Here is a 21957-nt window from a genome sequence, read left to right as displayed (position 1 = left end):
GTGAAATGCTGTTTGTTGCAGCGTTCAGATGCAGCAACAAGCTGACAAAGCATTGTGCTGTGAATTACATGTAATATTGATGTGGCGAAATGACTAAAACTGCTGAGTAAAGGTTACAAAATGATTTTTGTGTCGATCTGTATTCTGTAAAGTAGTGACTTCAGTTTTACTGCCTGCATGCTTTGTCTTGATGAATATTGCATCATTCAATTAGAAGTCTCACTTTCATAAGTCTCAATTTAGGCCTTTTTAATTAGTCTCGGGTTTTTCTTCACATCAGGTTTTCCAACTTAAGATAAGAGCAAATTCATAGATGGAAATGTTTATTCTCTCAATTTGGTGGGTCACATGACAGTTGCTTTGACACTATATTCTACTGATATAAGAATATACATGAATGAGATTAATTTCTCTATGATATACTCCATATTCATTCTAGTGTAGTGTTTTCAGATTTCTTTCAACTTGGTCCAGAAATTATTGAATAATCTTACTTTCACCCTGGCTGGTGTGGCTGTTTCATTTTATTTATTTTATTTGAAATTTTAGCAGAGAAGCACTCCGTAAAAGCAGTGCTGCAGGTGGGTTAAGAGCAGTCTTATCTTTATATGATGCGCTTGAATATGATACGAGCCTACAAACCTCTTACGTTCATCCCCGATTATTTCCCATCTTATTTCCCATTGACTTAACTTCATAAAGAAATTAAGGATGGCAAACCTGGTGTGTTTGACAAACTGATGGTATTATTTTTTATCTGGACTGGGATGAACAAATTCATTCAAGTCTATTATATAAATAGTCTGATCCTCTTCTGTATTTGTTTTGGCAAATAGTGGATGTACGAGGTCTGATAGAAAAGTATCGGACCTTTTTATTTTTTTCAAAAACCTGATGGATTTGAATCACGTGTGCTTGCATGTGCAAACCTTGAACCTTCGTGTGCATGCGTGAGTTTTTTCACGCCTGTCGACTGCGTCATTTGCTTGTAAGCAGCCTTTGTGTGGGACGTGCAGTGCACTCATTAGATTTTCATTTCAAGGAAAACGGCGGAACGACTGGAGCAGCGCCGCATCAAATTTTGCCACAAACTAGTGCCACAGCCAGGTGGAAACCATTCGGATTATCCAGACGGCTTTTGGTGACAATCCTCTGGGCATCACACAGATTAAGGAGCGGTACAACCGGTTTAAAGACGTCCGCACAACGGTGGAGAGCGAGCCACGCTCCGGTCGGCCATCAACATGCTGAAATGACCAGATCATTTCCAAAGTGAACGCTGTGGTGATGTGGGACCGTCGTGTGACTGTCCAAGAAATTGCGGAAGAGGTGGACATCAGCACTTTTTCAGCACATTTCACTGTGACAGAAGATTTGGCCATGAAAAGAGTTGCAGCGAAATTCATGCTGAATCTGACGGCGCAGCAAAAGCACCACCATGTTGAAGCCTCTCAGAACATGCTGTGACATGCCCACCTCTTCCACAATTTCTCGGATAGTCACACGACTGAAAAGCCACCGAAAGCCATCTGAATTTTGTGAATGGTGGAATCAAATCAAATCAAATCAATTTTATTTATATAGCGCCAAATCACAACAAACAGTTGCCCCAAGGCGTTTTATATTGTAAGGCAAAGCCATACAATAATTACGGAAAAACCCCAACGGTCAAAACGGCCCCCTGTGAGCAAGCACTTGGCGACAGTGGGAAGGAAAAACTCCCTTTTAACAGGAAGAAACCTCCAGCAGAACCAGGCTCAGGGAGGGGCAGTCTTCTGCTGGGACTGGTTGGGGCTGAGGGAGAGAACCAGGAAAAAGACATGCTGTGGAAGAGAGCAGAGATCAATCACTAATGATTAAATGCAGAGTGGTGCATACAGAGCAAAAAGAGAAAGAAACACTCAGTGCATCATGGGAACCCCCCAGCAGTCTAAGTCTATAGCAGCATAACTAAGGGATGGTTCAGGGTCACCTGATCCAGCCCTAACTATAAGCTTTAGCAAAAAGGAAAGTTTTAAGCCTAATCTTAAAAGTAGAGAGGGTGTCTGTCTCCCTGATCTGAATTGGGAGCTGGTTCCACAGGAGAGGAGCCTGAAAGCTGAAGGCTCTGCCTCCCATTCTACTCTTACAAACCCTAGGAACTACAAGTAAGCCTGCAGTCTGAGAGCGAAGCGCTCTATTGGGGTGATATGGTACTATGAGGTCCCTAAGATAAGATGGGACCTGATTATTCAAAACCTTATAAGTAAGAAGAAGAATTTTAAATTCTATTCTAGAATTAACAGGAAGCCAATGAAGAGAAGCCAATATGGGTGAGATATGCTCTCTCCTTCTAGTCCCTGTTAGTACTCTAGCTGCAGCATTTTGAATTAACTGAAGGCTTTTTAGGGAACTTTTAGGACAACCTGATAATAATGAATTACAATAGTCCAGCCTAGAGGAAATAAATGCATGAATTAGTTTTTCAGCATCACTCTGAGACAAGACCTTTCTAATTTTAGAGATATTGCGCAAATGTAAAAAAGCAGTCCTACATATTTGTTTAATATGTGCTTTGAATGACATATCCTGATCAAAAATGACTCCAAGATTTCTCACAGTATTACTAGAGGTCAGGGTAATGCCATCCAGAGTAAGGATCTGGTTAGACACCATGTTTCTAAGATTTGTGGGGCCAAGTACAATAACTTCAGTTTTATCTGAATTTAAAAGCAGGAAATTAGAGGTCATCCATGTCTTTATGTCTGTAAGACAATCCTGCAGTTTAGCTAATTGGTGTGTGTCCTCTGGCTTCATGGATAGATAAAGCTGGGTATCATCTGCGTAACAATGAAAATTTAAGCAATGCTTTCTAATAATACTGCCTAAGGGAAGCATGTATAAAGTGAATAAAATCGGTCCTAGCACAGAACCTTGTGGAACTCCATAATTAATCTTAGTCTGTGAAGAAGATTCCCCATTTACATGAACAAATTGTAATCTATTAGACAAATATAATTCAAACCACTGCAGCGCAGTGCCTTTAATACCTAGAGGTGGGCGTCATTTTTCTGAGTCCAGCATGTCCTGTGAGGCTTCAACACGGAGGTGGTTTTGCGCCGTCAGAAGCTTCAGGAAAGAATTTCACAGCAACTCTTTTCATGGCCAAATCTTCTGTCACAGTGGAATGTACCGAAAAAGTGCTGATGTCCACCTCTTCCGCAATTTCTCGGACAGTCACACGACGGTCCCACATCACTACAGCCTTCACTTTGGAAATGATCTGGTCATTTCAGCATGGTGATACCAACCGGAGCGCGGCGTGCTCTCCACCGTTGTGCGGACGTCTTTAAACCGGTTGTACTGCTCCTTAATCTGTGTGATGCCCATAGGATCATCACCGAAAGCCGTCTGAATCATCCGAATGGTTTCCACCTGGCTGTCGCCCAGTTTCTGGCAAAATTTGGTGCAGTCGTGCTGCTCCAGTTGTTCCGTCATTTTCCTTGCAATGAAAATCCGCCAAGAGCAGAACACGTCCTCACACAAAGGCTGCTTACCAGCAAATGACGCAATCGACAGGCGTGAAAAAAATTCATGCATGCGCATGAAGGTTCAAGGTTGGCTCATGCAAGCACACATGATTCAAATCCATCAGGTTTTTGCAAAAATTAAAAAGGTGATTTTTTTCACATCTGTGAGGCATTAATTTTGTTGGTTTGGAACCTAGATTTTGCTGGTTTACTAGTGTGATTGGGGTCATTGTCTTGTTGAAACACCCATTTCAAGGGCATGTCCTCTTCAGCATAAGGCAACATGACCTCTTCAAGTATTTTGACATATCCAAACTGATCCATGATACCTGGTATGTGATATATAGGCCCAACACCATAGTAGGAGAAACATGCCCATATCATGATGCTTGCACCACCATGCTTCACTGTCTTCACTGTGAACTGTGGCTTGAATTCAGAGTTTGGGGGTCGTCTCACAAACTGTCTGCGGCCCTTGGACCCAAAAAGAACAATTTTACTCTCATCAGTCCACAAAATATTCCTCCATTTCTCTTTAGGCCAGTTGATGTGTTCTTTGGCAAATTGTAACCTCTTCTGCACATGTCTTTTATTTAACAGAGGGACTTTGCGGGGGATTCTTGCACATAAATTAGCTTCACACAGGTGTCTTCTAACTGTCACAGCACTTACAGGTAACTCCAGACTGTCTTTGATCATCCTGGAGCTGATCAATGGGTGAGCCTTTGCTATTCTGGTTATTCTTCTATCCATTTTGATGGTTGTTTTCCATTTTCTTCCATGCGTCTCTGTTTTTTTTGTCCATTTTAAAGCATTGGAGATCATTGTAGATGAACAGCCTATAATTTTTTGCACCTGCTTATAAGTTTTCCCCTCTCCAATCAACTTTTTAATCAAACTACGCTGTTCTTCTGAACAATGTCTTGAACGTCCCATTTTCCTCAGGCTTTCAAAGAGAAAAGCATGTTCAACAGGTGCTGGCTTCATCCTTAAATAGGGGACACCTGATTCACACCTGTTTGTTCCACAAAACTGACAAACTCACTGACTGAATGCCACACTACTATTATTGTGAACACACCCTTTTCTGCTTTTTTTTTTTTTTACTAATAGCCCAATTTCATAGCCTTAAGAGTGTGCATATCATGAATGCTTGGTCTTGTTGGATTTGTGAGAATCTATTGAATCTACTGGTACCTTGTTTCCCATGTAACAATAAGAAATATACTCAAAACCTGGATTAATCTTTTTAGTCACATACAACCCCTGGCAAAAATGATGGAATCACCGGCCTCGGAGGATGTTCATTCAGTTGTTTAATTTTGTAGAAAAAAAGCAGATCACAGACATGACACAAAACTAAAGTCATTTCAAATGGCACCTTTCTGGCTTTAAGAGACACTATAAGAAATCAGGAAAAAAAAAATGTGGCAGTAAGTAACGGTTACTTTTTTAGACAAAGCACAGGGAAAAAAATATGGACTCACTCAATTCTGAAGAAAAAATGATGGAATCATGAAAAACAAAAGAACGCTCCAACACATCACTAGTATTTTGTTGCACCACCTCTGGCTTTTATAACAGCTTGCAGTCTCTGAGGCATGGACTTAATGAGTGACAAACAGTACTCTTCATCAATCTGGCTCCAACTTTCTCTGATTGCTGTTGCCAGATCAGCTTTGCAGGTTGGAGCCTTGTCATGGACCATTTTCTTCAACTTCCACCAAAGATTTTCAATTGGATTAAGATCCGGACTATTTGCAGGCCATGACATTGACCCTATGTGTCTTTTTGCAAGGAATGTTTTCACAGTTTTTGCTCTATGGCAAGATGCATCACTGAATATGACTTTCATCCAGTCATCCACAGTCCACGATTGCTTTTCCTTAGCCCATTGTAACCTTGTTTTTTTCTGTTTAGGTGTTAATGATGGCTTTTGTTTAGCTTTTCTGTATGTAAATCCCATTTCCTTTAGGCGGTTTCTTACAGTTCCATCACAGACGTTGACTCCAGTTTCCTCCCATTCGTTCCTCATTTGTTTTGTTGTGCATTTTCGATTTTTGAGACATATTGCTTTAAGTTTTCTGTCTTGACGCTTTGATGTCTTCCTTGGTCTACCAGTATGTTTGCCTTTAACAACCTTCCCATGTTGTTTGTATTTGGTCCAGAGTTTAGACACAGCTGACTGTGAACAACCAACATCTTTTGCAACATTGCGTGATGATTTACCCTCTTAAGAGTTTGATAATCCTCTCCTTTGTTTCAATTGACATCTCTCGTGTTGGAGCCATGATTCATGTCAGTCCACTTGGTGCAACAGCTCTCCAAGGTGTGATCACTCCTTTTTAGATGCAGACTAATGAGCAGATCTGATCTGATGCAGGTGTTAGTTTTGGGGATGAAAATTTACAGGGTGATTCCATAATTTATTCCTCAGAATTGAGTGATTCCATATTTTTTCCCTCTGCTTGGTCTAAAAAAGTAACTGTTACTGACTGCCACAATTTGTTTTCTTGATATCTTATAGTGTTTCTTAAAGCCAGAAAGTTTCCATTTGAAATGACTTTACAAGCAGAAAATATAAAAATTAATTATTAAGACAGGCAAAGAATTTGAAAGGAACGAGTGTCTATATAAATGAGCATCTAACGAAAAAAATGCAGATTTGCCAGGGAAGCAAGACTATTAAAAAAACAGAAACACATTGTTGGTACATGGATCTGGAATTGTAGGGTGTGGATTAGAGTGAAAGAAGGAACAAATGGTATACAAATCAAAAACATGGAGAACCTTACAAAATACAGACCTGAATAGACAATCAAATATGACGTCTGTTGGTAATTGGACCAACAAAAAATCAGATTAAACATGGAAACAGATGATAAAATATATGACAGACATTAATATTGATGAAAGTATATTTGACATAAAAATGATTGGTTGCGAGTATTATACGGTAGAACAGCTAAATAGTGAAAAAATTACACAAGATACCCTGTCACTCATGTGTTGTGAAATTTACAGATAAAATAACAGAATTATTCCATCAAATTAAAAACAAAATGCTTTATATGTGTGGAGACTTTAACATTAACATAGAAAGCTCCAGTTGCCAAAGAGTAAGTGATTTTGTGAATTCAATGTATAGTTTGGGGTTATTCCACTTGATAACAAAACCAACCAGAATCACATCGCAAAGTGCAACGGTAATCGATAATATATTTACAAATAGAACAGATGAAATAATCAAGAATGGGATCTTGATGACAGATGTTAGTGATCATTTACCAGTTTTTTCAATATTTAAATATAAAAATAGGTACAAGAAAAAAACTGTTATAAACTTTAAAAGAGATAAGTCAGTAAAAGCCTTAGAGGCATTAAAATATGACCTTAAAAATCAAAATTGGGAAGAAGTTTATGTCAGTGATGTTAATGTAGCATATAATTCATTTATGAAAATATTGATGAAATCATATAATAAAAACTGTAAATTAATAGAAATTAGTAAGAAAAGAGTAAATAAACCATGGCTGACAAAGGGAATAAAAAATGATTGTGCAAAGAAAAACTATTTATACAGGTGCTTTTTAAAAAATGCAAACAAAGGAAACAGAACACAGATACAAAAAATATAAAAATAAACTATTGACAATAATTAGGAAACAAAAAAATGATTATTATTACAGTGAGTGGTGTCCAAAAAATGAGGTGGGCTTCATAGATAATTGGCAAAGCTTCTGGGGAAAACCTGGTCTTGTTAGGAGAGACGGCATCCATCCCACTTTGGATGGAGCAGCTCTCATTTCTAGAAATCTGGCCAATTTTCTTAAATCCTCCAAACCGTGACTATCCAGGGTTGGGACCAGGAAGCAGAGTTGTAGTCTTACACACCTCTCTGCAGCTTCTCTCCCCCTGCCATCCCCTCATTACCCCATCCCCGTAGAGACGGTGCCTGCTCCCAGACCACCAATAACCAGCAAAAATCTATTTAAGCATAAAAATTCAAAAAGAAAAAATAATATAGCACCTTCAACTGCACCACAGACTAAAACAGTTAAATGTGGTCTATTAAACATTAGGTCTCTCTCTTCTAAGTCCCTGTTTGTAAATGATATAATAATTGATCAACATATTGATTTATTCTGCCTAACAGAAACCTGGTTACAGCAGGATGAATATGTTAGTTTAAATGAGTCAACACCCCCGAGTCACACTAACTGTCAGAATGCTCGTAGCACGGGCCGAGGCGGAGGATTAGCAGCAATCTTCCATTCCAGCTTATTAATTAATCAAAAACCCAGACAGAGCTTTAATTCATTTGAAAGCTTGTCTCTTAGTCTTGTCCATCCAAATTGGAAGTCCCAAAAACCAGTTTTATTTGTTATTATCTATCGTCCACCTGGTCGTTACTGTGAGTTTCTCTGTGAATTTTCAGACCTTTTGTCTGACTTAGTGCTTAGCTCAGATAAGATAATTATAGTGGGCGATTTTAACATCCACACAGATGCTGAGAATGACAGCCTCAACACTGCATTTAATCTATTATTAGACTCTATTGGCTTTGCTCAAAAAGTAAATGAGTCCACCCACCACTTTAATCATATCTTAGATCTTGTTCTGACTTATGGTATGGAAATAGAAGACTTAACAGTATTCCCTGAAAACTCCCTTCTGTCTGATCATTTCTTAATAACATTTACATTTACTCTGATGGACTACCCAGCAGTGGGGAATAAGTTTCATTACACTAGAAGTCTTTCAGAAAGCGCTGTAACTAGCTTTAAGGATATGATTCCTTCTTTATGTTCTCTAATGCCATATACCAACACAGTGCAGAGTAGCTACCTAAACTCTGTAAGGGAGATAGAGTATCTCGTCAATAGTTTTACATCCTCATTGAAGACAACTTTGGATGCTGTAGCTCCTCTGAAAAAGAGAGCTTTAAATCAGAAGTGCCTGACTCCGTGGTATAACTCACAAACTCGCAGCTTAAAGCAGATAACCCGTAAGTTGGAGAGGAAATGGCGTCTCACTAATTTAGAAGATCTTCACTTAGCCTGGAAAAAGAGTCTGTTGCTCTATAAAAAAGCCCTCCGTAAAGCTAGGACATCTTTCTACTCATCACTAACTGAAGAAAATAAGAACAACCCCAGGTTTCTTTTCAGCACTGTAGCCAGGCTGACAAAGAGTCAGAGCTCTATTGAGCTGAGTATTCCATTAACTTTAACTAGTAATGACTTCATGACTTTCTTTGCTAACAAAATTTTAACTATTAGAGAAAAAATTACTCATAACCATCCCAAAGACGTATCGTTATCTTTGGCTGCTTTCAGTGATGCCGGTATTTGGTTAGACTCTTTCTCTCCGATTGTTCTGTCTGAGTTATTTTCATTAGTTACTTCATCCAAACCATCAACATGTTTATTAGACCCCATTCCTACCAGGCTGCTCAAGGAAGCCCTACCATTATTTAATGCTTCGATCTTAAATATGATCAATCTATCTTTGTTAGTTGGCTATGTACCACAGGCTTTTAAGGTGGCAGTAATTAAACCATTACTTAAAAAGCCATCACTTGACCCAGCTATCTTAGCTAATTATAGGCCAATCTCCAACCTTCCTTTTCTCTCAAAAAGTCTTGAAAGGGTAGTTGTAAAACAGCTAACTGATCATCTGCAGAGGAATGGTCTATTTGAAGAGTTTCAGTCAGGTTTTAGAATTCATCATAGTACAGAAACAGCATTAGTGAAGGTTACAAATGATCTTCTTATGGCCTCGGACAGTGGACTCGTCTCTGTGCTTGTTCTGTTGGACCTCAGTGCTGCTTTTGATACTGTTGACCATAAAATTTTATTACAGAGATTAGAGCATGCCATAGGTATTAAAGGCACTGCGCTGCGGTGGTTTGAATCATATTTGTCTAATAGATTACAATTTGTTCATGTAAATGGGGAATCTTCTTCACAGACTAAAGTTAATTATGGAGTTCCACAAGGTTCTGTGCTAGGACCAATTTTATTCACTTTATACATGCTTCCCTTAGGCAGTATTATTAGACGGTATTGCTTAAATTTTCATTGTTACGCAGATGATACCCAGCTTTATCTATCCATGAAGCCAGAGGATACACACCAATTAGCTAAACTGCAGGATTGTCTTACAGACATAAAGACATGGATGACCTCTAATTTCCTGCTTTTAAACTCAGATAAAACTGAAGTTATTGTACTTGGCCCCACAAATCTTAGAAACATGGTGTCTAACCAGATCGTTACTCTGGATGGCATTACCCTGACCTCTAGTAATACTGTGAGAAATCTTGGAGTCATTTTTGATCAGGATATGTCATTCAAAGCGCATATTAAACAAATATGTAGGACTGCTTTTTTGCATTTACGCAATATCTCTAAAATCAGAAAGGTCTTGTCTCAGAGTGATGCTGAAAAACTAATTCATGCATTTATTTCCTCTAGGCTGGACTATTGTAATTCATTATTATCACGTTGTCCTAAAAGTTCCCTAAAAAGCCTTCAGTTAATTCAAAATGCTGCAGCTAGAGTACTGACGGGGACTAGAAGGAGAGAGCATATCTCACCCATATTGGCCTCTCTTCATTGGCTTCCTGTTAATTCTAGAATAGAATTTAAAATTATTCTTCTTACTTATAAGGTTTTGAATAATCAGGTCCCATCTTATCTTAGGGACCTCGTAGTACCATATCACCCCAATAGAGCGCTTCGCTCTCAGACTGCAGGCTTACTTGTAGTTCCTAGGGTTTGTAAGAGTAGAATGGGAGGCAGAGCCTTCAGCTTTCAGGCTCCTCTCCTGTGGAACCAGCTCCCAATTCAGATCAGGGAGACAGACACCCTCTCTACTTTTAAGATTAGGTTTAAAACTTTCCTTTTTGCTAAAGCTTATAGTTAGGGCTGGATCAGGTGACCCTGGACCATCCCTTAGTTATGCTGCTATAGACGTAAGCTGCTGGGGGGTTCCCATGATGCACTGTTTCTTTCTCTTTTTGCTATGTATGCACCACTCTGCATTTAATCATTAGTGATCGATCTCTGCTCCCCTCCACAGCATGTCTTTTTCCTGGTTCTCTCCCTCAGCCCCAACCAGTCCCAGCAGAAGACTGCCCCTCCCTGAGCCTGGTTCTGCTGGAGGTTTCTTCCTGTTAAAAGGGAGTTTTTCCTTCCCACTGTAGCCAAGTGCTTGCTCACAGGGGGTCGTTTTGACCGTTGGGGTTTTACATAATTATTGTATGGCCTTGCCTTACAATATAAAGCGCCTTGGGGCAACTGTTTGTTGTGATTTGGCGCTATATAAAAAAAAAATTGATTGATTGATTGAACAATTAAATAAGAGTAAAGATAATATGAGGGCAACATGGGGAATTATAAAAAGTGTGACTGAAAGTGATGGAGCGAAAGCAACTTTTCCAAATTACTTTGTCAAGGAAAATAAAGAGATTAATGATATAAAATAAGTTGTAAATTAGTTTAATGATTATTTTTCAAATGTGGGATCAAGTCTGGTGGGAAATAAACCAATAGTAGAAGATAAATTACATACACTTGTAAATGCGGTCAATAGTATTTTCCTGGACAATGTGGAAAAAGATAAAATAAGAAATACTGTAAAAAACTGTGTAAGCAAAAGATCAACTGACCATGAAGATTTAGACATGATGACTGTAAAAAGTATAATAGAAACTGTTATTGAACCATTTACTTATATTTGTAATCTGTCTCTGTCAGCAGGGATTTTTCCAGACGAAATGAAAATTGCCAAGGTAGTCCCATTATATAAAAATGGAGACAAACATCATTTTTCTAATTACAGGCCAGTGTTATTGTTTCCACAGTTTTCTAAAATTATGGAAAAGGTTTTTGTGACAAGATTGGATAAATTCATTGAGAAACATCATATTTTAAATAATGCTCAGTATAGATTCAGAACAAAACATTCGACAGCTATGGCAATTATGGAATTAATAGAGAAAATATCAACAGCAACAGAAAATAAGGATTATTTTGTAAGTATTTTTATTGACCTGAAAAAGGCTTTTGATGTTATTGACCACTCAAGATTGCTTCACAAGTTACAACAATATGGAATAAGAGGTATTGCACATCAGTGGGTAAAAAGCTACTTAGAAAACAGAAAACAGTTTGTTCAGATAAATAATATCAAATCAGAATTGTGTAACATTATTTATGGAGTACCACAAGGATCGGTACTTGGACCCAAACTGTTTATTTTGTATATTAATGATTTTGTGAATGTATCTAATGTGCTTGGCAGCATTTTATTTGCTGATGATACGTCGTTTTACTCTGGATCAGATAAACAGGAAGTAGCACAAGTGATAAATACAGAGTTGAAAAAAGTTAAACATTGGTTTGATATAAACAGATTGTCACTAAATATTAATAAGACAAATTTTATATTGTTTAATGACAGAGTGAAAAAAAATAATGTGTCATTACAAATAGATGGAATGGATATACAAAGGGTAAAAGAAATGAAATTTTTAGGAGTCATGATTGATGAAGATCTTACATGGAAGTCACACATAAATTACATAAAAGGGAAAATAGCAAAAGCCATTGCTGTTTTGCATAAAGTAAAATATTCATTAAATAGTTATGGTTTATTAATATTGTACAATTCATTGATTGTTCCATATTTAACTTACTGTGCAGAAATCTGGGGATCAACATATACAACTTATACACAACCTTTATTTATTCTGCAGAAAAGAGCTTCAAAAGTGATTAGTAACAGTGGTTTTAGAGATCCATCTAATTCATTGTTTATTAAGTACAGGGTACTTAAATTTCATGATTTAGTCGATTTGAAAATATTACAAACAATGTACCAAGCTAATAAAAATACTTTACCAACAAACATTCAAAATATGTTTGAAAAAAGAGTAAGTAGTTATAAACTGAAAGGAATAGAAGTCTTTAGAAAACCAAGATACAGAACCAGAGTAAAAGAACGGAGTATTGCAGTAAATGGTGTAAAATTATGGAACAATCTCAACAAAGAAATTAAAGAATTAAGGTCGCTTAAATTATTTAAAAAACGTATTAAACTAGATGTATTAAGTAAGTATGAAACTATGAAATAAGTCAGTGGGTTGTGAGAAAGCCAAAAAAGGTAATCTGTTAATAATGTTTAAAATGTTTTAAGTTTAAAATGTAACCTGTCAGAGATGTAATCTACTAAATAATGGTCATAATTATGAAATAAGTCAGTGGTATGTGACAAGTCAAAGAAATACAATCTGTTAAATAATGTCGAATAATGACGCTGGATATTGAAAGATTGTATTGTAAAAAGGGGCAGAAAATATAAGACTTGTTCTTCTCTCTGCTCCTTTTCATTCAGGTGATTTGTGATGCTTTATTTCTGCTTTTCTGTTTTTCTTTTAAATGAATGAAATAAATATTAAAGAAAGTTTTGTGTCATGTCTGTGATCTGCTTTTTTTCTACCAAATTAAACAACTGAATGAACATCCTCTGAGGCCGGTGATTCCATCATTATTGCTAGGGATTGTAGTACTACTATTATTCTGAACACTACTGTACAAATGTGGAGCTGAATTTAAATAAATGTAACGGCACAGTAAAAGCACAGAAAATGCAGCTTTATGGTGAAACTCTCTTGAAAACATTGATCATCGTCCATCGATTTCTATTTATGTCTGGTTGTCAAAGGCTAACCAAGATGGCAGCACTCTGGCAACAGTCAGCCAATGAGCGGATGAGCCTGGTCCTCCATCTAGTGAGTAAACAGAAATCGATGACACACACACACACACACACACACATACACGCAGCAGATGTGTCTCACCCTGCTCTCCAGCTCTGACGGGAACTTGGTCTGGAACCTGCAGGTGGTTCCCTCGCTGTAGTCCCTCTGGATGAAGACCTTGTTGGCCAGAGAGGCACTGGACCTCAACTCCTGCAGGTTGTGGAACTACACACAGAAGCAGACTCTGAGCCCACACATCCTGTCTGGTACCAGCAGACCCGAGACCACTTCACTGCAGCTCAAACACATCAATGAAGCAGAAAAACAGCTGCACCATGTGGATTGTTTATCAGGGGAGGTGATGGTCTGGTGGTTAAGCGTTGGACTTGAGACCAGAGGATCCTCAGTTCAAATCCCAGCCTGACTGGAAAAACATAAAGGGCCCATGGGCAAGGTCTTTAATCCCCTATTGCTCCCAGTGTGTAGTGAGCGCCTTGTATGGCAGCAGCCTGACATTGGGGTGAATGTGAGGCATAATTGTAAAGCACTTTGAGCATCTGATGCAGATGGAAAAGTGCTATATAAATGCAGTCCATTATTTTGATTGTTTATGATGACGCAAGTAATTGTGCATAAAGACATGACGTCATCCTGGTGCAGTCTCTGTCCACGGTACTGAATCAACAGACCAAAAAAACAACAGCTGAACAGAACCACTTACTGTCTTACTTACTGGCTTCCTGTCGATCCAACCCAGCCGTGCCCCCCCCCCCGCATCAAAATAAATGACGTCAGTGAGCCGCGTCCACATCAATTTACCCAGAGTGCACTTCTGCTTCCGTTATCCCGTCAAAATCAGTGTGTCATTTCATTTTGGTTCTGGTTCTGTCTTACCTCCGTGGCCATGATGCCATCGGGTTAGTGCGCGTGCTGAAATGTCTTTATGTGTCACGCGGACAGGACGGGGAAGAGGGGTGGGAGGAGCCAAACCGGAGGGCGGAGTCGGCGTCAGGTGACGTTAGTGGATTGGAGTGTGTTGTTTTTGGGTTAGACCCGGTGTGAACGTTTTAACCGGGTTACAAACGCTACCCCTCAGGGCCTGTGCTTACTTATAAAGTCATCTTTATAAGGAGTGATAAGAGTCTCGTTTATTGACATATTGGATTATAAATGCAAGAATAAACATATTTGGAACACGTTATATGAAAGGAGAAAATGACTCCAAGAAGGAAGATATCCTGGGACATCTTGTCATATTTTGTTCGGAGAAAAGCACGTTGTTACCATAGCAATTAAAGCAACAAGATAAGAGCTTTCACACACACATTATATATATATATATATATATATATATATATAAATCACAAATGCATCTCATATCATTTTTTTAGATACTAAAAATAAATGCAACTTCTGTAATGATGAATCTGATACAGTAATGCACTTACTCTATTATTGCATCCACTCTATTACATTTTGGACTAAATTAGAAAAAATAGATGTGTAAAATCAGACACCCTATTGTCATTTATGGTAAATCTGTTATTAAGAGAGAAGCATTGAATACATTATCAACCGTTCCATGTTTGGTAAATTCCATATTCATAAAGGCAGAGTATTGAAAAGCCCCCTCAGTTTACACAGACGTCTGGCTGAATTTAAACAATATATAAGCAGTATTAAACTTATAGACTCTCTTAAATGTCATAAAATTGTCAATCTGTATTAGGAACTTTTTAAAAATAATTCATGTTAAAGAATTCCTTTACTTTTGTCATTGTACAATTTACTGTATTTTTTGTCGTTTGTTTGCTAATGCATTTGTTGAAACAAAGCTTTGAAAAGAAAAAGGTTAGACCCAGTGTTCTGACGAAGCATCCGGCTGTGTTGAAATGTCAGGCTTTGGACTGACTCATAACCCTGATGTCAGGTTGGGGTTAGCAGGAGCAGAGGATGAGAGTCAGGATGAGACAATAACTTCATTGTGCTTCTGACTTTTCCACATTCTCTTGTTATCTTCTTCCTTGAATGTCCCAGTGTCTGTTCCTCACCGTGGTTGTCCTCAGGTGAGGAACATCGTCTGGGTCTTTTGATACCCCTATGTGGATGAAAAAAACTTTGAATTTGTTTACCGAGTTTATTGATGATAAATCCAAAATACTCTTATAACCTGAACAAATAATATTACGTACAGATTTTTAATTTCACGTTTGATTTGTTTAAATAGATTCTCAAAATAAGTTGTACCTTCATTTTGCATTTATTTACAGAGGATTATTTCCTCTGTTTCCTGAAGTTTAAACATCCTTCTCACACTGTTCAGTTCCATGAACCTCAATAAACGTGAGCTGGTGTCAAACTGGGATATGTGGACTTTGGATGGATTCATGTGTCATTTTGAAGTTGGACAAAAATGTAATTAATTAATGTCTGAACAGACAGATGAGCTCATCATCCCCTTGAACAGACCACAGAAAACTGGACATAAATATATGGTGTAAATAAATAAATGACTGCTCAGTGAAAAGTGAGGAACTTTCTGAACTGACGTCCAAACTAAAATAGAAAATTATTTCCTTGACATTTCTGATGATTTAAATGTACTCACTACTCACCTGACTGGAAGTGGACCTACAAGCAGGAGTGAGCCAGCAGCACCCAATTCTTGCGTGGAATTGCAATAATCCTCACAGATCATTTCATTTCCCAATCAGCAACTCTCAGGAAACGTTTGTTCAGTTAATAACACAGCAACTGACAGATATGGAACGCAGGCTCTTTGGCTGCTCAGATGATATCGTGGAGCTGCAAGCCGAGGTTTGAAATTGGAGAAAACTGTGGGGACTTTGCAGGAGAAATGTGTGGACATGGAGGGGTGTATGTGGAGGTCAAATATCTGCATATTGAATGTGGCCGAAGAATCCTTGTGTGTGTGTGTCTAGGTTACTCAGTGCTGAAGATGGATAAGGATGTTGATTGACAGATCACATCGCACTTTACAAGGTAAAAGAGCAGACGGCAAACCCAGAGCGATCATCGCTAAGCTGCACTACCTTCAAGATTGTGCTGACATCCTCCGCCAAGTACAAGAAGCTGGTCCACTCCGCTGCAACAGCTCACCCATCCTTATCTTTCCCAACTCCCCACCCAGCGTTGCCTGTGCCAGGTTGGCGTTTAATGACAGTAAGAAACTTCGAGGACAGTAGGGGGTGCACTACGGGCTTCTCTATTCCGCACGGCTGCGGATCACCCACAACGGTACAGAAGTCATTTTCTACAACCCAGCAGAAGCTATGAGGTATATCCAGGAGAACATCGTTTGAGGACAGACAAAATGAATGCTGGTAAAACTGCCCCATCAAATGCCTTTATTTTGTTTAGTGTATTACTACAGCATTATTGCTGAATTATATGATCGAAATGCATAACCCATTTAGGACCACGGAGCTCGTTCGTAGTATCTGTCTCTACTGTTTAGGCCTTAAAAGTCGTATTCCTGTTTGTTTTGTGACACACTCACCATAATATGAATTATCGTCATTTTTATTTATTATTTTTAAGTATTTTTTGTTCTTTCTTTAATATTACTATTTTCATACTGATAAAAGGACTTAACATTTTTAGATATATTCAACCTTTGTGCAGAGCCTTCTGTGAAGCTCGAGTTCTGATAAACATGCAAGGTGTAGATTTTGTTGTAAGGGCTTTCTTTATCACCATGTTCTTGGTGGTGACTTTTGGGGTTGGGAACCTGTTGCACCTAAACATATGTTACAACTGCCTGTTTTTTCTATGTCAGAGTGTAGATCATCTCCTGTAAGTTTTGATTTTGTAAATTTTACCAACATAAAAACAGTAACTTGTGGCTAGTCCATTGTTGAACTGGCAAATATTTGTTGGCGTGTGAAGAATGTGTTGTTTAATGCATCTAAAGTTGAAGCTGACCCAGCTGGGTGTTATATAATAGTAGAATAAATAACATGCCCGTGGTGCTAGCAAATATATAGGGTGTCCCCAAAAAATATACATTTAAAACACTCAGTTTGACCCTTAAATGCTACAAACTTAATCACTTGTTTCTTTTTTACTTGCAGAGACCCTGAAATTTATGTTGATGCCAAGCAAGACTCAGGAAAATGCCAAGATTAACCAAACTACAGCGAACAAAAATTGAGTTTTGGCACCAGACCAAGAGTGTCAAACAGGTGCAGCGACTTTATGCTAGACTGACAAAATGCAGGGCCAATATTGACATTGGTATGAAAAACCTTTCAGCTTTCTATCCAGCCATAAATTTATTTCCTAGACATATGCTTTGACCATTTTCTTTGCTGATAAAATGTTGCATATTTTTTGGGACACCTGACCATTTGTTTTTGACTGGACTTTTCTCTCGAATACCAAATATAGATACATACTGTTATGTGTCGGACGCAGCTCGGAGAACCGACCAGCGTTTGAAGGACCCAGTATGAAATAAGCAGAGCACGGTACAAAGGCTAACTGAATTTAATACATAACAGTGATAATATAACAACAAAAAGGTGCGGCCTGGCGTGGTGCGCTCCCAGCAGCGCTAACGGTCCGGAGCCAGAAGCTGTTTCGGACCCAAGGACCCCGCCGACACCCCCCAGGTGGCCGCAACAACCGAGTCTGTGAAAGAAGGAACCATTATGTGAGTCCACACTCTACACACAGAACACTTAAAGGTGTACAAACAGCAAACACTTCCTGGCTTGATTACTGATCAGCTTCCCAACCTGCAGGCATGGAACATCCAGTTCACAAAACTCCACCGCAGTGGAAGCTGATACATGACTAACAAACAGCTCAATATAATAAGGTGTGAGGGACACCACATTTACTGACTGTATAACTGTTAGTCACAAAATCTAACGTACCTCAGGAAGTGTGCTGACGAGCGTGAGACCTCACCCCCTCCTCTTTCACAGACTGTGCATCAAACCTGGACGTTCTCAGCATCCGCTGTTGATGAGATGGCTCCCGAGACGACGATCTCACCCGTCTGGTCACAAGGTCGAGTCTCTGGCAAATACACACTGTGCACTCCAGTCTTAAATGCCAACATGTTCCAATCCATCCAGATGCACCACAGCTGTGAGTCCTGACGAGTCGCAGGTGATCAGGGTGAGGTCCTGACAGCCTCAGCAACACAGCCACTCAGTCCCAAACGCACGCCACCTGGGAGGAAAACCAAAAGACAGAAACAAACCGGCAGCCAGGCCCCCCCAGCCATATAACAACATACCACCTCATTCTGAAAGGTGACATTATGTGTTATCACTGGCACTGGACCGAAGCTCACCAAAATCCATGAAGCCAACTCGGTCAACTCAAGTGGTTAACCAGCTTCTTAAAACCTATGGAATGAATGATGTCTGGAGATTCAGAAACCCTGGCCGCAGAAGTTGCTCCTTCTATTCACCAGTGCACAAAACATTCTCTCGAATGAACTACCTTTTTCTCAACAATAATCTACTTCCACTTGTTAGCAAATGTGAATATCTTTACTGATGACACTAAATATGGCAACTTTGTGTAATATGTACCGACCGTGGAGATTTAATACGCTTCTTCTGTCTGATACAGAGTTTACAAAATTTATTTAAAAAGAAATTAATGAATACTTAGTATCAGGTTTGAATGGCACAGCAGGCTGGACACTAGTGCAGGATGCAGAAACACAGCTCTGTAGTTTGTTCTAAACTAAAATGCAGATTCTGAAACAAAGGGCTCATCTTGGCACATTTCAGATGGCTCACATGGAATATGGGATGTATCTTCATGGATCTTGGAAGGCGAAGACGGACAGAAACAGGATTAATGATATTAGAAATGGGGAATGGGCCAGTGCACCTGGGAGTCATCTTTTTGGGAACCCCACGTAGTGACAGGTGACATGTTGACAGCCAGACCCGTTGTCCCGGAGGCGCCAAGGACCTCCTGCGATCCGTCGCTTTCCTGAAGCTTTCTGAAGTTCGCCGGGTCCGCTCTCAGGTTCGTCAACACCACATAATGAGTCCAAGGGCAGAGGGAACAGGTGATCACAGATCTGCAGGGGAAAACAGAGATGGTTTATGACCAAACACAACATGAAATTGGGAGAAACCAGAAGTTGAAGTGGGGAGACTGTTATGGGCAAGTTCAATCCACGGTAGTTGTGAAGACCAGGAGGATGGAAACTGTGAAGTTAGGATCCGGAGTCCTTTCTCTAATTCTTGATTGAGGCGTTCAGTTTGTCCATTCGCTTGGGGGTGATATCCTGAGGTAAGGCTGGATGTGAACCTGAGGAGAAGGCAGAACTCCCTCCAGAACTGCAAGACGAACTGCGGACCCCGGTCAGACACAATATCTTGTGGCAGACTGTGTAACCTGAAGACATGGGTAAGTAAAGCAACAGCGGTATCCTTAGCAGAAGGTAATTTAGGCAGGGGAACAAAATGAACCATTTTAGACAATATATCAATAACCGTCATAATTACAGAATAGCCCTTCAAGGGTCGCAATCCTGTTACAAAATCGACTGAAATGTGTGACCATGGCTGAACTGGAATAGGCAGAGGTAACAGAGCACCCGCAGGTGGATGTGTGGATGTTTTGTGCATAGCACAGATGGAACTAGCATTAACATATTTGGTAAGATCTGTTAACATTTGCGGCCACCAGAATCTTTGTTTAAGCAGGCGAAGATGAGGGATGAATTAAGCCAGCCGCGAGAGACTCCTGAATGTTTGTGTTCATTGCCACTCATTCGGGTGCAGGCAGAGAAAACAGCTCCCTGGGGGGGCACGAGAGAAGGTCAAAAGCACAATCGTACTTGCGGTGTGGAGGGAGAGACTTAGCCTTAGCTTTGCTGAAGACTTCAGCAAGAGCTGACTTGTTAACACTAGATGAGACTACAGGCTTGGTCAGGCAGGAATTTGTTTATTTTGTTCTCATTTGTTATATTATCTGTTGTGCTTTGGTGTCAGGTTTTATTACATTCTGTTTTATTTGTGGTTTGTTTTACCACTCTGTTTTCTTCGTCAGTCCAGTTCAGTTTTGTCTTGGTGTCTTCTCTCAGTTCCCATGTTCATGTCTGGTTTGCTATTGCATTATAGTCTGCCCCTGATGTCCATTTTAGCTCTGTTCTGCTTTTGCCATTTGTTTCCACTCCGCACCTGCCATCAGATCTTTGTTCCTCGTCTCACGCCCAGTTATTTATGTTCGCTTCACATCACTGCACCTGCCCCATGTCTGTCTCCCACCTTGTTTATGTCTGCTTTGTGTTTCCATTCACTCTCGCTCTTGCACCTGCTCCCGTGTCTTTGTCCACTGGGCTCACTCCCTTTAGTCACACTCTTGACTCCTGTTCACACATCTTTGTCTTTTCTTCTCTCCATCTTGTGTTCTCTTCCCTCACTGTCTTGCACAACATAGTGTCTTTGTTCATTAGCCGCGCCCCCTTTCTGGTTCCTTCCTCTCACATGCACCTTGTTAACACCACCTGTTCCTAATTAGTCCACATGTATTTAAACCCCACAGTTCTTCACTTCCTTGCCAGATTGTTGTCTTGTACACTTTCCAGCGCGATTTTGTCTTGCCGTGTTACGAATCCTGCTCTGTTGTCTTCGACCATGCTTCTTGCCTCATCCGGGATGTCGGTGTTAGTTCGTGCCTCTGAACCCTGCTCGTTTATCACTGCGTCTCAGCCTGACCCTTCTTGTATCACTGCGTCTCAGCCTGACCCTTCTTGTACCTCTGACGCGCTGACTGATTACATGTGTACCAAACCTGATGCTGGAATAAAGACCTTGATTACCTCCACACCTGAGCCTAGTCTGTATTGCGGGTCCAGCCACTCCTGGTGACGGCTCCCGCCTGCCCTGACAGCAGGTCCCTATGACTCTACCTTTCCCTGAGATCAATCTGGACTGGATTTGTGGCATTGTAACCAGGGCTGCCCCAGAATCACGGAGTGAGTCATCCTATCAAAAATATGGAAACTGATATCTTCAGAATGATTGTCTGGAATAGTCATATGCGCTGACTGAGTGCAGTACACTATCTTCCCCAAATCACTACCATCTAAAATATGTACCACCAGGGGGCGTGAAAGCCGGTACAATTTAAGATGGAGGGACCTAGCGAGAGAGGATAACATAATTCAATTCAATTTTATTTATATAGCGCCAAATCACAACAAACAGTTGCGGCAAGGCCATACAATAATTACGTAAAAACCCCAAAGGTCAAAACGACCCCCTGTGAGCAAGCACTTGGCGACAGTGGGAAGGAAAAACTCACTTTTAACAGGAAGAAACCTCCAGCAGAACCAGGCTCAGGGAGGGGCAGTCTTCTGCTGGGACAGGTTGGGGCTGAGGGAGAGAACCAGGAAAAAGACATGCTGTGGAGGGGAGCAGAGATCAATCACTAATGATTAAATGCAGAGTGGTGCATACAGAGCAAAAAGAGAAAGAAACACTCAGTGCATTATGGGAACCCCCCAGCAGTCTAAGTCTATAGCAGCATAACTAAGGGATGGTTCAAGGTCACCTGATCCAGCCCTAACTATAAGCTTTAGCAAAAATGAAAGTTTTAAGCCTAATCTTAAAAGTAGAGAGGGTGTCTGTCTCCCTGATCCGAATTGGGAGCTGGTTCCACAGGAGAGGAGCCTGAAAG

The 21957-nt window shown here is 39.9% G+C and overlaps 1 protein-coding gene and 1 long non-coding RNA gene across 2 annotated transcripts in view; both read right to left on the bottom strand.

The window, feature by feature from the left end:
- The window catches only part of LOC117526195 (golgin subfamily A member 7B-like), a 39297-nt gene extending 25055 nt beyond the window's left edge, over positions 1–14242 (bottom strand). The window contains exons 1-2 of the mRNA XM_034188243.1: positions 14170–14242; positions 13375–13500 (exon numbers count right to left, since the gene is read on the bottom strand). Coding sequence (XP_034044134.1) covers positions 13375–13500; positions 14170–14181 — 138 coding nt within the window. The 5' untranslated portion in view covers positions 14182–14242. The remainder of the gene's footprint in view (positions 1–13374; positions 13501–14169) is intronic.
- A 4640-nt stretch (positions 14243–18882) lies between these two features.
- LOC117526238 lies at positions 18883–21638 on the bottom strand. The gene is made up of 2 exons (XR_004565237.1): positions 21583–21638; positions 18883–19668 (listed from the first exon to the last, which is right to left on the bottom strand). It is a non-coding gene; the product is annotated as an uncharacterized LOC117526238 (long non-coding RNA).
- Between the last annotated feature and the right edge of the window lie 319 nt (positions 21639–21957).

This window comes from Thalassophryne amazonica, chromosome 15 (assembly GCF_902500255.1).
Source record: "Thalassophryne amazonica chromosome 15, fThaAma1.1, whole genome shotgun sequence".
NCBI lineage: Eukaryota > Metazoa > Chordata > Actinopteri > Batrachoidiformes > Batrachoididae > Thalassophryne > Thalassophryne amazonica.
This window is presented reverse-complemented; position numbering and strand designations above follow the sequence as displayed.